This window comes from Gymnodraco acuticeps, unplaced genomic scaffold, assembly GCF_902827175.1.
Source record: "Gymnodraco acuticeps unplaced genomic scaffold, fGymAcu1.1, whole genome shotgun sequence".
NCBI classification, from domain to species: Eukaryota; Metazoa; Chordata; class Actinopteri; order Perciformes; family Bathydraconidae; genus Gymnodraco; species Gymnodraco acuticeps.
This window is the reverse complement of record NW_022991513.1, coordinates 2,245,774-2,259,607: the sequence shown is the minus strand read 5'-3', so window position 1 is coordinate 2,259,607 and position 13,834 is coordinate 2,245,774. Positions and strand designations below refer to the sequence as shown.

General features: G+C 41.1%; 1 protein-coding gene across 1 annotated transcript; it reads left to right on the top strand.

The window, feature by feature from the left end:
- The first annotated feature begins 272 nt into the window (after nucleotides 1-272).
- On the top strand, nucleotides 273-13,405 carry cog4 (component of oligomeric golgi complex 4). Its single transcript, XM_034196885.1, has 19 exons — nucleotides 273-456; nucleotides 1,181-1,263; nucleotides 2,585-2,699; nucleotides 2,957-3,131; nucleotides 3,275-3,468; nucleotides 4,045-4,150; nucleotides 4,233-4,390; nucleotides 4,472-4,530; nucleotides 4,886-5,010; nucleotides 5,120-5,238; nucleotides 5,743-5,909; nucleotides 6,009-6,174; nucleotides 7,430-7,492; nucleotides 7,593-7,706; nucleotides 9,755-9,847; nucleotides 9,926-10,009; nucleotides 10,682-10,783; nucleotides 11,045-11,173; nucleotides 11,773-13,405. The coding sequence occupies exons 1-19, from the start codon at nucleotides 322-324 to the stop codon at nucleotides 11,905-11,907; spliced, it is 2,322 nt and encodes a 773-aa protein (XP_034052776.1). The 5' UTR covers nucleotides 273-321; the 3' UTR covers nucleotides 11,908-13,405.
- The last annotated feature ends 429 nt before the right edge of the window (nucleotides 13,406-13,834 follow it).

The window sequence follows — 13,834 nt, the reverse complement described above, 5'->3', positions numbered from 1 at the left end:
ACAGGGATAATCTTTAAGAACTGTAACGTACAGCGCATGCGTAGTAGGATAATATTTCCACCCAGAACTTGACTTCTCAGGTAGCGCTTCTGTTCTGCCTCCACACGCTCCACCGTTAACGCATGGTAAAAATGAGTGCTCAAGTTAGAGAAGGTAACGTAACATTTTTCAGTCATGCTTAATCAAATTTCAAAATGGAGCATTCAGCGTTACTCCTCGGTATCCGACATTACACAGTGAAGACTCTCTGCCTGACAGGCTTATTCCAGGGAGTACCTTAACACAGTGACGTTCGGTCCTGTCCTGTATTTGTGGCGGAAGATGGCTGACAGCGGATTCTTGGCAGCAAGAAGATCCGACTCTGGCTCTCTATCCTCGGTCAGTATGGAGACCATCTCAGCGCTGACGGAGCTGGAGGACCTGGAGAGAGTTTACCGGCAGCTCTGCACTGAGGAGGTCCGTATATAAATCACTTTTGAAAGGCTGTTAGTTTGACGTGTACTGTCACTGGCTTCCTCCACGTAAACTTCCGGTGGGAGCTGCTGGCTCAAAACAAAACCTCCACGTTGTTAAATTATGGATAAATAAACATTAAACAATTAAGCTAATGACTTTAGCAGCTAGGACTACAGTTTAATCTTTTCTAAGCTGACTGGTCTGAGTTAACAGTGGAAAAATCCCTTTAAATCTGTCTTTGTTATATTATTTACAAGGATCCCAACATTAAACTAAATCAAATTCAAATGCACAAAGGCTTTTCATATAATATTAACAACATCGTTTTGGCCATGACATACCAGGCTCTTCCAACAATGCAACATGCTTTTACTTAACATACAAATAAAAAAAGGCAGCAGAAATAATGGTGCAATTTGCAGGAATAAGAAAATGATACATGTATAATGAAATACCATAGGGCTACAGTAACATTAAAATACTGGGTATTGTAATAATATATAATAATACGTAGCATTGGCAATTGTTTCTAAACAAATGCAGTCCAGCACACTGCTGATTATGTTATTTTGTTGTCTTATTTCCTTTATGTAATATGTTGCACTGATGGAGGAGCTCGGGACCTAAGACTTTCATTGCCATAACTACACTGTAGCCACTGTGCACATGATAATAAAACCCCTTGAATCTTGAATGACATGTTGTGTTTCCTCCTCTGATACAGAAAGAAGTGGAGTCTGAGCTGGACAGACTGGTAGGGCAGGAGGGGAGTATTCACACAAAGATGCTGGCCCTGCAGAGGATGGGGTAAAGTTTATAAAGAGTAACTGATGATTAACATTGGTTACAACCACCAGAGTCTATAGAGGCTTCTCAATACTCTTAATTTCCCCTCCTCGACTCCTATCCTCGACTCCTATCCTCAAGACTTAGTCCCGCCCACAGGAGATGCGAGCGGAGGACTCGAGGAGAGAGGAGGGGTAGCAGCAGGCGGTTAGAGAAATGAGAACTCCTCTCCTCTGATCAATCATTTTAAAGAGACGTCCATTAATGATGACAGGAGGCACAGCAGCCCTCTGTCTGATGGACAGATGTGTTCATGACGACTTATATATTTACTTTGATTCATTGACAGTGTGAGACAATAACAGGCTACAAATGCGGACATATACACACAAATATATTTATATAAATATTTACAATTTAAAGTATGAGAGCACTCTCATAATAACGTAACACAATCAAAGACTGGATATATCCCCCCCTCTCTCTGGTCGCTGAAATGGGGAATTGAAATTACGGGCCAAAAGTTGTATTTACAAGTATTAAAAGTAAACATAGGACACCAAACCAACTGAGACCCGTCTGTCCGCCGCATCTATGCACTGTACAACACACACACCTACACACTGTACCACACACACCTACACACTGTACCACACACACACCTACACACTGTACCACACACACACCTACACACTGTACCACACACACACCTACACACTGTACAACACACACACCTACACACTGTACCACACACACCTACACACTGTACCACACACACCTACAGTACAGCTCCTAAAGCATAATCAGGCTACAGCCGTTGTGTATTTTATTATGTGAAGCACTAAATGGTCTTAGAAAAATATCGACTCTTTGTTTGTAGATATCTACTAAACTACAGCATACAAATACAGAGAGTAATGTAGGCCTGTTATACTGAGTGATATATATTTTACACACTGCTCTGCTTTCTGCACGGACCTCACAGCTGTTCTCACTGTAAACAAAGTGTCACGATGAAAGCAGCTACTAAAATAATATCCAGGGGCTGAGATAAGTCCGGCCGTGCATAACGCCTCCACCGTTCCCGGAAATGCATCCGCGGAGGACCCATCAGTGTCTCCTCGGTTAGAGCTCCTCCAGAGAGCCTCCTCGATGCTCGGTCCTCGATGTGCATTTCGAGAAATGAGATGTCCTTCAAAATGGCGCGCTGAAATCCATTTCCAGGTCACTACCGGAGGACCGAAGAGTCGAGGAGGGGACATTAAGAGTATTGAGAAGCCTCTTTTGTTCTTTAAGCAAGAATCTTTCATGTTGTGCTAAATGTTGTCTCTGTTCTCCACAGGCCCAACCTACAGCTGATTGAAGGAGACGCCAGTCAGCTGTCAGGCATGATCACATTCACCTGCAGCCTGGCTGAAAACGTCAGCAGCAAAGTCAGACAGCTAGACCTGGCAAAGGTAAAGACCCACACTTTTCACATCCTAAAATACAGTATAATTTCCACACTGATAGAAATATAATGTGGTCAATCCACATAAACCCATAAACCTCTGAAGTCACAGAAATGGGCGTAGTTGGGGTTTTATGGGTCCATACTATTGTTGATAACATGGATGTAGACACAATATCAAAAATACCCTCACAAAATGTTTAACTGTTGCTGATAGTCAGATCACAAACTGATTTATTATTGTATCTTCTTTTATTTTTGTAGACACGGCTGTATAACGTCATCCAGCGTGCCGATGATATCCTGGATCTGAAGTTCTGCACAGACGGCGTGCAGACAGCGCTCCGTAATGAAGACTTTGAGCAGGCTGCTGCCCACATCCACAGATACCTCTCTCTGGACCAGTCAGTTATAGAGCTGAGTCGGCAGGGAGACGAAAGTAAGAAGCCTCAATTTCTCTTTTATAGTATACATTACACTGTAGTGGAGAAGTAACGTAACCTTTTTATGTCTCAAATCATTTTTGACATAGAATTTTTCAGATCTATAGTATTGTACAACACTGTGATCTTGTCTCTGCAGGCAGTGCTGTGGATGCCAGTCTTGTAATGCTGCAGGAGGCCGAGCAGAAGCTGAAGGTCATCGTTGCTGAGAAGCTGGATGAAGCTGTCGCAGCAGTCGACCTCGCACAGGTGGAAAGGTTCTTCAAGATCTTCCCTCTGTTGGGCCTCCACCAGCAGGGCCTCGCCCGCTTTGGCCATTATCTCTGCAGTCAGGTCAGTTGTTACTTCCTATTAAATACTTTGGTAAATCCTATGTACTCCTAATTGTTTGCTTGTAATACAACTAATACATTCCTGATCCTGATTTAACCTCTATTATATTATGTTAAAGAGTATCAGCTAAATACTTAAATCAGTATAAGGTCCCAACCCTGTACTGTAGGTATATGTGGATAATGTCCTGCTGCCTAAACAAAAAGAGTAAGCACTGTAAGTAAATCTGATGTTATATTATTGTTAGGAACAGTCATTAATTAATTAGTTGTTCGTATGAGATTGTGAATTATAGATCCTGTGTTTTTTTTCATTGATTTTTCAGTTTTACGGATAATTTCAAAGCAAATATTGTCTTTTTAATAACAAAATATTTAAAATGACAACAAATGTATAAATAGTCATGATTCAAACCACCAACACAAACAAGAGTTCTTGGACAAGATACATCAGCTAAAGGAAAAGTAGAGTACATGAATGGCTTTTTCCAGTTTAGAAGACATACCCTGCAAAGCCATGTTTTTGTTCATTCACAGCTAAGTTATGTCTCTTTGTTTCACACACATATTGTCACAGCTTGCCTCTAAAGCTGAAGAGAACCTGCTCTTGGCCACAGGAGGAGACCTGGGGGAGAAGAGAGCATCGCTGGTGTTTGCAGACACTCTGACGCTGCTGCTGGAGGGTGAGGAAACACGCCTGATGGTGTGTGTGTGTGTGTGCGTGTGTTTCCTGGACTCCTCTCATGTTTGAATGTGTGTTTGCAGGTATTGCCCGTGTGGTTGAGACTCATCAGCCCATAGTGGAGACGTATTATGGTCCAGGCCATCTGTACACACTCATCACTCACCTGCAGCAGGAATGTGACCGACAAGCTCAGAAAATAGTCGACAAGTTCATCCAGCAGAGAGGATACCACAACAAGGTGAGCGTGTCCTCTGAACGGCGTGATGGGAGTGTTTTCCTGCAGAGCCGTACCCACTGTGAGCTTGTTTCCATCCTTTAGTTTCAGGTCGTCCAGAACAGCATGATGAAGAGCGTGCCGGGAGAGACGCTCGAGCCCAGGTAGGTTCAGCAACATCCTCTCAAGTCAGATAAAACAAAACACACTAATAAGAACTGATATCGATCAAACTTTCTAAAACTGTGAACTGAAGTATGTTATGCATTCATACCTGTCAGCAAGCAGCTCTTTTTGAAATAGCGTAATTGATAATTGTATTTAAGTATAAAGCTTCTTATAAATAGCGTTGGTTAACCAAACTAGATATTTCTCTCTGGTAGCTTTGCTGTAGTTCAATTTATTTCCAGTGTGAAGTACATTACATTACATGTCACTTGTTAGTACCCGGTGCATAGAGCTATGACTTCAAAGTTGCTACCCTAACCCTTTTTATTGATACATCTCTCACATGGACAGGGAGCTGGACCCTGTGCTGGCTGAAGTAACTCTGATGAACGCCAGGGCGGAGCTCTACCTGCGCTTTTTACGCCGCCGCTTGCTGGCCGACTTCGAAGTTGGGGATGCTCAGAGCGTCACACAGGGTACACGTTGTAATGCATGCACAGATGTTTCTTTTTTTAAACGTGGAGCTTAAAAGCCATTCATCTAAACTCTAAAATATATAATTTTTGGTACATTTTGAACTCCCAGAGCATCAGCAGAACGTGGAGAAGCTGCTGAAACACTGCATGCTGAGCCGGACGATGCAGGAGCTGATTGGCTACTATATCCCAATGGAAGAGTACTACATGAGGGAGACTGTCAACAAGGTAAATGACCTCGTCTCATACAGTCTCTGACAACTATATTGATTCTTTAACAATGATACAATATTAGCCGGCATCTGTGTTTTCACTTTGCATTAATGATATAGGATTGATGTTTGTTGTACCCATAGCACACCTGAATCTTTGCATTTTTGGTAATGTAGGACATAAAAATGGATAACGTTGCTGCTGCATGCTTCTGATTATTTTAGATAAACGCAAACTTATTTTGGTAGCGAATTATATGTAACATATTTTGCTCGTAGATGTGAGATTGATCAGATCCAAATGGTTTCATAAATAGCAATCTTAATCTTGATGACCTTTTTTAGGAACATATTTGAATATGATAACATGTTGTGAAATTGTTATCTATGGTATGATAGTTAATTAAGTGTTCGACATTTAGGAAAAATGAATGCAAGGGTTTTCCATTCAGTAAATGCAATATCTTTCTAATCAGAGCGACTTCAATGAACTTGAAATAAAATGAATTCTCCTCCTCAGGCTGTGACTATGGATTCGTATGAAAAGGGCCAACTGACATCCAGCATGGTGGACGACTGTTTCTACATCGTGAAGAAGTGCATCAGTCGAGCTTTATCCAGCTCCAGCATCGACTGCCTCTGCGCCATGATCAACCACGCCAACTCCGTGCTGGAGTCGGACTTCAGGTGCTCTCCCTCTCACTTACTGATGACTTATCTAACACTGTCTCTGTTGTTATTTTACAAGCCTCATACATGTCTGTGCTCCTCCTGCCCGTGTTTCAGGGAGGTTTTGTATAACAAGCTGCGGCAGGGCTTCCCGGCCACGACGCTTCAGGACATCCAGCGAGGCGTCAGCAGTGCAGTCAGCCTGATGCAGAGCAGCTTACAGCAGGGGAAGTTCAACACCATGGGCATCGAGAGCGCTGAAAACGCCAAGGCTGCATTTCTGGTGAGACCAACAGAAAACACAAATATATACGCTAAGCTGTGCACAAGGCTGGGTTACATTTGCTGGAGCAACAGCTCATCCCCCCTCTTGTGAAACACAACATGACCATCAGTGGTGGATAGTAACTTAGTATATTTACTTAAGTATTTTACTTGAGTTTTAGATGTGCTTTACTCAAGTATTATCATTTCTAACTTCTTTATACTTCTGCACCTCAACAATTCTGAAGCAGGTCATTTTTTAAATACACTTATTAACAGCTTTTAACAATTAAAAACCAATCATGTATAATTATAAGTAAAGATAAAACCTTATTGGAGTAACTCCCAGGCTATCCTGCAGTAATGGTAACAAAAAAGCTCCTTCTTTAGCAGCTGCTACATCAAAGAGATTAAAACATGAATGAATCAGTAATTAATACAATGACATATATATTATCCTGAAAGGGGCTGTTGTGCATGATGAGTACCTTTTTTCATTCTTGGCACTGTCAAACTATTTTGGTGCTTATACTTGTGTACAGTACTACACTGTGGTATTTCTACTTCTACTTTAATAAAGTAGTACTTCGTTACCCCCTGGTTAGCATGTCTTCTCAGGCCAAACACATGCTAGCTTCTTTAGCTTGTGACACGAGCTGCTGGCTGTGTTATTGGAGATTTGTTCTTTAGGTTGTGATGCATTTCAGTCAACACACAGCTGTAAATGATGCTTTTTTATTCACTATGAGATGACAACTTGGTATGTTCAAAGAGAGAGAAAGAGCTAAGGGGGAGTTAAGCTGGGGGCAGGTGGAGAATTATGATGTCAAGCAACCATTTCCTACATAATTAATTGAATGGCAAGTATGCCTTTTTTCTCAGCAGCATAATTATTTTCAGTCAGAATGATGTTAATAACTAACCAAAAGTGAACATTTGAATCAATGGTAAATAGGCAGTATTTGGAATGTGTGAGTAGAGTTTGGATGAGGTTGCCCTTTGTTCTGGTCAGAGCGACAGCCCCTTAAATTATCTCTGCAGTAATTTAGCTGAGGAATACATGCATGAATAAGCTCCTAATTTAAGTGCGGTGAGTAGTGTTTTAATATTTAAAATGGCTCTTAGCCGAAGGAGGCACTACTTCAAAAACCTTTTAAACCGTTTGTCAAAAGATGAAATGGAATCAAGAAACACTTCATAGCTACCAGTTGGACCTATTGATTTAGAAGAGAAAGGATGGCTGACTAGTCTCTTTTTGTCTTTTTCTCCGTCAGGTGACTCTGAATAACGTAGAGGTCTGTAGTGACAACATCACCACTTTAAAGAGAAACCTTGAGGTAAGTTTCCCACAAACACCATCCATCTCTGATTCTTCATCCTGTCCTCTATAGCTGACTCATTCCTCTGAGATGTACTTGTTTTCTCTTTGCCTCGCAGAACGACTGCTCCAAGTTGTTCAATCAGGTTCCCGGCTCCGGGGACCAAGCTAAGATTGAAAGCTGTTTGTCCGACCTCGTCAACACATCCGCCAAATTCAAGGATCTCTTACAGGTTGGACACACACACACACACACACACACACACACACACACACACACACACACACACACACACACACACACACACACACTCACACACATCATTTCTGTCAGCTACTTGTTGTGTATTTATTTATATACATTGAAGGGAACACTTACATCAGTGTGCTTTTTAAATGATGAGTTTGAAAGGCTAGTGTCTACAGCGAGGAAAACTATGTCTGCAGACATTGATCTTAAAGAGGTCCTATTTAGCTTTTTGGCTGTTCCCTTTCCTGATGTGTTGTATATAGTCTTTTGTGCATGAAAATGGTCTGCAATGGCAGACTAAAGTTTCTCTCCCACCCCCCAGCCGCACCCCCTGCTTGAAACCCCTCCATTATACATACAACATAATGACATCACTGTGTAAGCGCTTCTACTGGCTAGAGCTCCAACAAAGTTGACATAATAGGCTAACCCCTAGTTTCCACTGGGTCCGTCTGCGGTGCGTTATGGGCGCGTTGCGGCTGTGCCGCGGCGTCCGCAAGGATCGCGGCCACTCTAGTCAATGGGTGCTTTTCCACCAGACGCGCCGGGTTACGGCTCAGAAGCGTCCCAGAAGCGTCTCGCCGCTGGGCTCCGCTCGAAATAGGATTGAAGTCTATTTTTCGACGCGACGCAGCCGTAAGGTAATGTCGGGCAGGAAGTGGAACGTTCAGAGCATATATAGCATATATATAAACACAAACTAATTTTGCAGACCCTATCCTCCCGTAGTCTTTCAAGTAGGAGGAGAAATGCCAGCGTTCTCCTCCGGTTTACAGGCACTGTGCACATTATATATATAAAATAATTATGATGATGAATGCATTTTTTTACCACTAAAATACAGCAACACATCTTTGATTCATGTCGTTTATAACTGGGATATTACAATTATTATTAACTTTGTCTGTACAAAGTAGCCTGTCCAGGAAATATGCCCAAATCAACAAAAACTGCGAGCCGGCAGGCAAGACGCTACGCTTCTGAAATGCTTCTGAAACGCGCCCGGTAGGGTATGACGCCGGAGGAGGCCGGACCAAAACCGCGGCGCAGCCGTAACGCGCCGCAGACGGATCCGGTGGAATCTAGGGGTTAGGGGCGGAACATCTATACGAGTTGACAAATCACAACAGAGCCATCCAGCTAACCAATCAGAGCAGACTGGGCTCTGGTTTCAGACAGAGGGTGAAAAGAGTTGCTGCATCACAGGCAGTAGGAGAAAAATAAAGAGCTTTTTGAACATTAAAGGTGGGGTAGGTCAGTTGGAGAAACCGGCTCGAGATACACTTTTTGTTATATTCCATGGAATGCTCTTAACATCCCGATAGCAATGAATATCTTAAGTGCTTTGACAAAAAATCCATAAAAAATGTCATCTATGAAAGCCGTAGTACTGTAAAAAGCACGACCAATCATTTTAGCCGACCCGGCTAAAATAACTGGATGCCTACCTGCCTGTCAGCCTTCCATCTGTGCACAAATGTATGCCCTCATTGGTCATGTGCGCGTTTGTGTGTGTTGGAGGAGGGGCTCTGTAAGGAAGTGGCAGATTTTCTCCGGTTGTGTACTATTTTCAAATTCTAGCGCACTCGAGCTGGTTTCTCCTAAATTACCAACCCCACCTTTAAAGCATGGAGACATGTCACAGTAGAGGTGAGAAATAAAATATGAACCTGAGTATGATATGTCCTCTTGAAGTCTTGTACTGAAGTGTTATCATCATAAACTAAAAGTATTCTCTAATAATTTCTAAGTTTTTCTAGATCTAATAATCCAAATCTTTACATTTGTATTTGTTTATTAATTGTATTACTTGATTCAAATGTATTTCATGTTTTGTGTTTTAGCTTTAACAGATGGCTACTAAAAAAACAACTGGTGTCGTTTTTCTGAGTGTCTCAGTGAAGGATTACTCATCTTTCTGAGGATATTTGAAATTCAAAGCTATCACTGCCCGCTTGTACTAAACTAGTAGTTCTATAAAGCCTCTTTGTGGTAAAAGCTTCAGACTCTGATGAGATCTTTCTTTCACAGGAGGGCCTGACCGAGTTGAACACAACAGCCATAAAGTCTCAGGTGAAACCGTGGATCAGCAGCTTCCTGTCCATCTCTCACAACATCGAGGAGGTAACAGTCTCAGAGCAGAGAACCGGAATAAACCAGAGGTCATAAAGCATGTTGCAGTAACAGCTGGTGTCTTCACAGGAGGAGTTTAATGATTATGAAGCTAATGATCCCTGGGTGCAGCAGCTCATCGTCAACCTGGAGCAGCTCATGGCAGAGTTCAAGGTACCTCGTCTGAGCAGCATTTCAGCCATGAAATATATATGTTTTAAAGGGCCAGTTCAGGCCAACATGAAAATAACACATTTTAAGCTCTTACCTGCAGTGCTATTCATCAATCTAGTGTGAGTTTTGACATGTCTGCCTTCTCTCGGAGTATAACAGAACTAGAGGGCATTCAACCTTTGGTGCTCAAAGCACGGTAAAAAATACATTTTAAAATCTCAACAGCAGAGTCTCTCACCAGAAATAATATACCGTTTTTGAAGATGATCCACAGTCCTTGATCTGAGCAGTTTTATGTAGAAACTATCCTCTTTATATTGTATAACCGCACAAAAGGAAGCCAGCTTACTTAACATTTAAGGCATTAATGTTTACATCTCGCAGGAAGTTGAGTGTATTATCTGTATTAATCGGGTCATGATGACTGAAAAGAGAAATATATTTTTCAAAGGTGTTTTCTTTTAGGCACTTTTAGCACAACAGGGTGAGTGGAATGCAGGTCAAATATATTCGAGACGAGGCAGACATCTATATAAGACCGATATCTCAAGTCATCTGCAACTACACCAACACAATGTAGATTTATAAATAGAACTATAGGTAAGAGGATAGGTTTGTATATGTTGATTTTTGGGGTGAACTGATTCTTTATCCTCTCTCTCTCCTCTCCAGACGGCCATGTCTGCTGTGATCTACGACACTCTGACCAGCCTGATGACCAGCTTGATATCTATAGAAATGGAGAAAACCGTCCTCAAATGCTCGTTCAGCAGGGTGAGTAGCCGGGCTCAGCCACAAGGTGGCGGCGAGCCTCCTCTGCAGCATATTGCATCACATCCCTGCCACATGTGACGAAAAGCCTCAAGCTATGATTTATTAATGAGTACAGAGAGGCCTGCAGCAGAGGGCGCCTCCTTTTGTCACGAAAACATCTTCCTATTTAGAGCAGAGTGTTTTACAGGGGAGGTCTAAATAAATGTGTACACGTTTTTCAAACATAAAGTCCATCCACTGTTTCTGGTTCTTCTGTTGTAGCTCGGAGGGCTGCAGTTCGACAAAGAGCTTCGGTCTCTGGTGGCGTACCTCACCACCGTCACCACCTGGACCATCAGGGATAAGTTCGCTCGCCTCACACAAATGGCCACCATCCTAAACCTGGAGCGGGTAATTTAGATCATCTCACACACAGTACACGTCAATATATACATCAATATAATGGATCGTGTAATGTTTATGTCCATTTACACCCCATAGTGGAATGTACCCTCGTACATATAATCAAGTAATAGATATTAGAGTTTCTTGTTTTTTAGTATTTCCATAGTATGCTCCTTAATGCTTGCTACTACTGTGGGAAGGTTTATTCAACCACATTTATCTGACAGATGTATTTGCTAGTTACTTTACGCATGGGGATTTAATATACAGAACAAATCATGGTTTTATAAAATATGAAGCTTTGTCATAATGAGTTTTTCAAAATGTTTTATTTGGCTCTTTTAAATCAGGCCCATATCCTTTGCTAGAAAAACTGCTCCTTAATAAATGAATACAGGGAACTGGTAACCACACAATATTGCATTCATAATAATAACTTGCTAAAATAATTTATGACAGCTATAACACTCACAGGAGTTCTGTATCATGAATCATTTTAATATTTTTTAAATACATTTTGCTAAAAATATTGTTTTCTCAGAACCTTAAGTAAAGGTGTGAACACTGTTTCCTGGTTTACTCATATGTGTGTATTTGTGCTGCAGGTAACTGAGATCCTGGATTACTGGGGGCCGAACTCGGGCCCCCTGACGTGGCGGCTGACCCCGGCGGAGGTGCGTCAGGTTCTCACGCTGCGTATCGACTTCAGAAGTGAAGACATCAAGAGGCTGCGGCTGTAACTCATTCACCAGCTGGTTAGCAGGGATCATCCTAAAACACCAACCTTGTGATGTTGGCAAAAAGACAAGGAATACATTTTTGTCTGAATGAAAGATTATCATCCTGGATATTTCAGGCAGGTTTTCAGGTTCCGTCTTCTCCTGCAGGCCGGCTCATGTCAGTCTGAACCAGAGTTACTGCCCAGATTGTAGATGTATGTTTTGTGGTTAAGGCGAGACACTAAAGGCAAACATAGTTTTTTCATGCACCGGTTTTGGGTTTTTTGATTTCATAACATGTTTTCTTTCTACGTACAAAATACACATTAAGTTGTTTATTTCATGTTGACTAATTAAGCTTGTAGATTTGTATATAATTCACTAATTCACTTTTGCAGATTTAAACATAAAAGCTTCTAGTTTCAATCATATTCATATTCTGATGTAAATGGGTTCTTCATTTTCATTTTATTCTTAAAAACATTGCAATTGTTTTTGTATGACTGTTGACAGAAACGTAAAGTTTCCTTTGTAAATACACTTAAATATTTCAACTAAAAGAATAAGACGTATAACTGGCTTCATTGAATGTTTTATATGAGATTGCTGTTTCTGGAAATGTTTTAAAATGATAATTGTTTTACCCTGTTCACCAGTAGTATCCCTTAACATGGCAGAGTTGGTGGATTATTCCACATAACAGATGTGTAATATATGTGAATCTTCTCCTCAAAGTGTAATTAAAAGGTGTCACACAGGGACTTCCACCGTCCCGACCTGTAGCCGGCTGAGAATAGAGGCGCTCTGGGACGAGGCTCTCAGTGGAACAGAGCAGTAATGAACGTCAGGCCCGTTAAAGTGACAGAAGCAGGTCACAACGCTGATCCACTCGTTCAATATATGAATAGCTCCTCGGCTGTGATGATGGAACACTTTTAACCTAATAAATCGAGAGCGGCTCTGATCCTCGGCATCAGCCACATTTCACGCAGCGCTGCCCTGTGGCCATGGAAGTCCTGTTCCCAAGCCTTTACGTATTACTGACACTCGACACACAAAGCTGTGTTCACTGGGCAGTGAAGCAGTGTTCTCATAATGTTCAGCCTAATTTCACGGTCTAACCTTGTTTACTTGCTCAGATTAAATCAGGTCAGTGTGTTTAAATGTTTCTGTGAACAGTGCAGTTTTTCAGCAACCCTCTTCAGTGGTGGAAAGTACATTTACTTGAGTACAAGGAGTGATTGATTTTTTTTATCATCATTGTGTCATGCATACAAATAATGTTCCCTGCCCAAAGCTTACAAAACATTGAGAAGAACCAGGAAGGCAAAACACTCAAAAATGTATATTACAGAAGTAAATCATCATTGTTAAAGCTGAAGACACAAAGGCAGACAATTAATAAGCATTAAAAAACATTTATTTATGACATCAGTGCACAATAATGTTTCTGGAATTTAAACTGACATTCAATATAGATATTCTTAGTTCATCATAATAAAGACAATACAGAAGAAAATATTTTGGATTGTCAATCTTTTCAAATGTTCACAACCTGTGTTTTAAAATCTGCTCATTTTGAGGGCCAGATGAAGGATCTGTTCAGTTAAACGTGCAGCTAAAGACCACTGACTCCTTTATGGTATTGCTAAAACTTAAGATTTAGAGCGATAAATGTGCCTGAGTATTATTTTATTTAATGTCTATTTCTTTCAGTTTTCCTTTGTCTACCTCCCCAAAGCACCACACATAAAAGTGCAATTAATTTGCCATAAAAAACAGATACAACTATAAAAAAACAAAGTAAAAGATGAATTTTACAACAAGTTATTACCAAAAGTGATGTGAGCATAACCATTACCATCCAGTTATATAATATCATTATGAAATGGGCCTTTCGTGAAGAATGATTATTTTTACTTTCGGTACTATATATTGATCCTATCCT

Bases quoted from the DNA above. Each gene is read 5' to 3' on its own strand.
- cog4 (XM_034196885.1), top strand. From the start codon at position 322: ATGGCTGACAGCGGATTCTTGGCAGCAAGAAGATCCGACTCTGGCTCT. The intron at 4,391-4,471 runs GTGAGCGTGTCC...TCCATCCTTTAG, and splicing joins AGAGAGGATACCACAACAAG to TTTCAGGTCGTCCAGAACAG. The intron at 10,784-11,044 runs GTGAGTAGCCGG...CTTCTGTTGTAG, and splicing joins TCAAATGCTCGTTCAGCAGG to CTCGGAGGGCTGCAGTTCGA.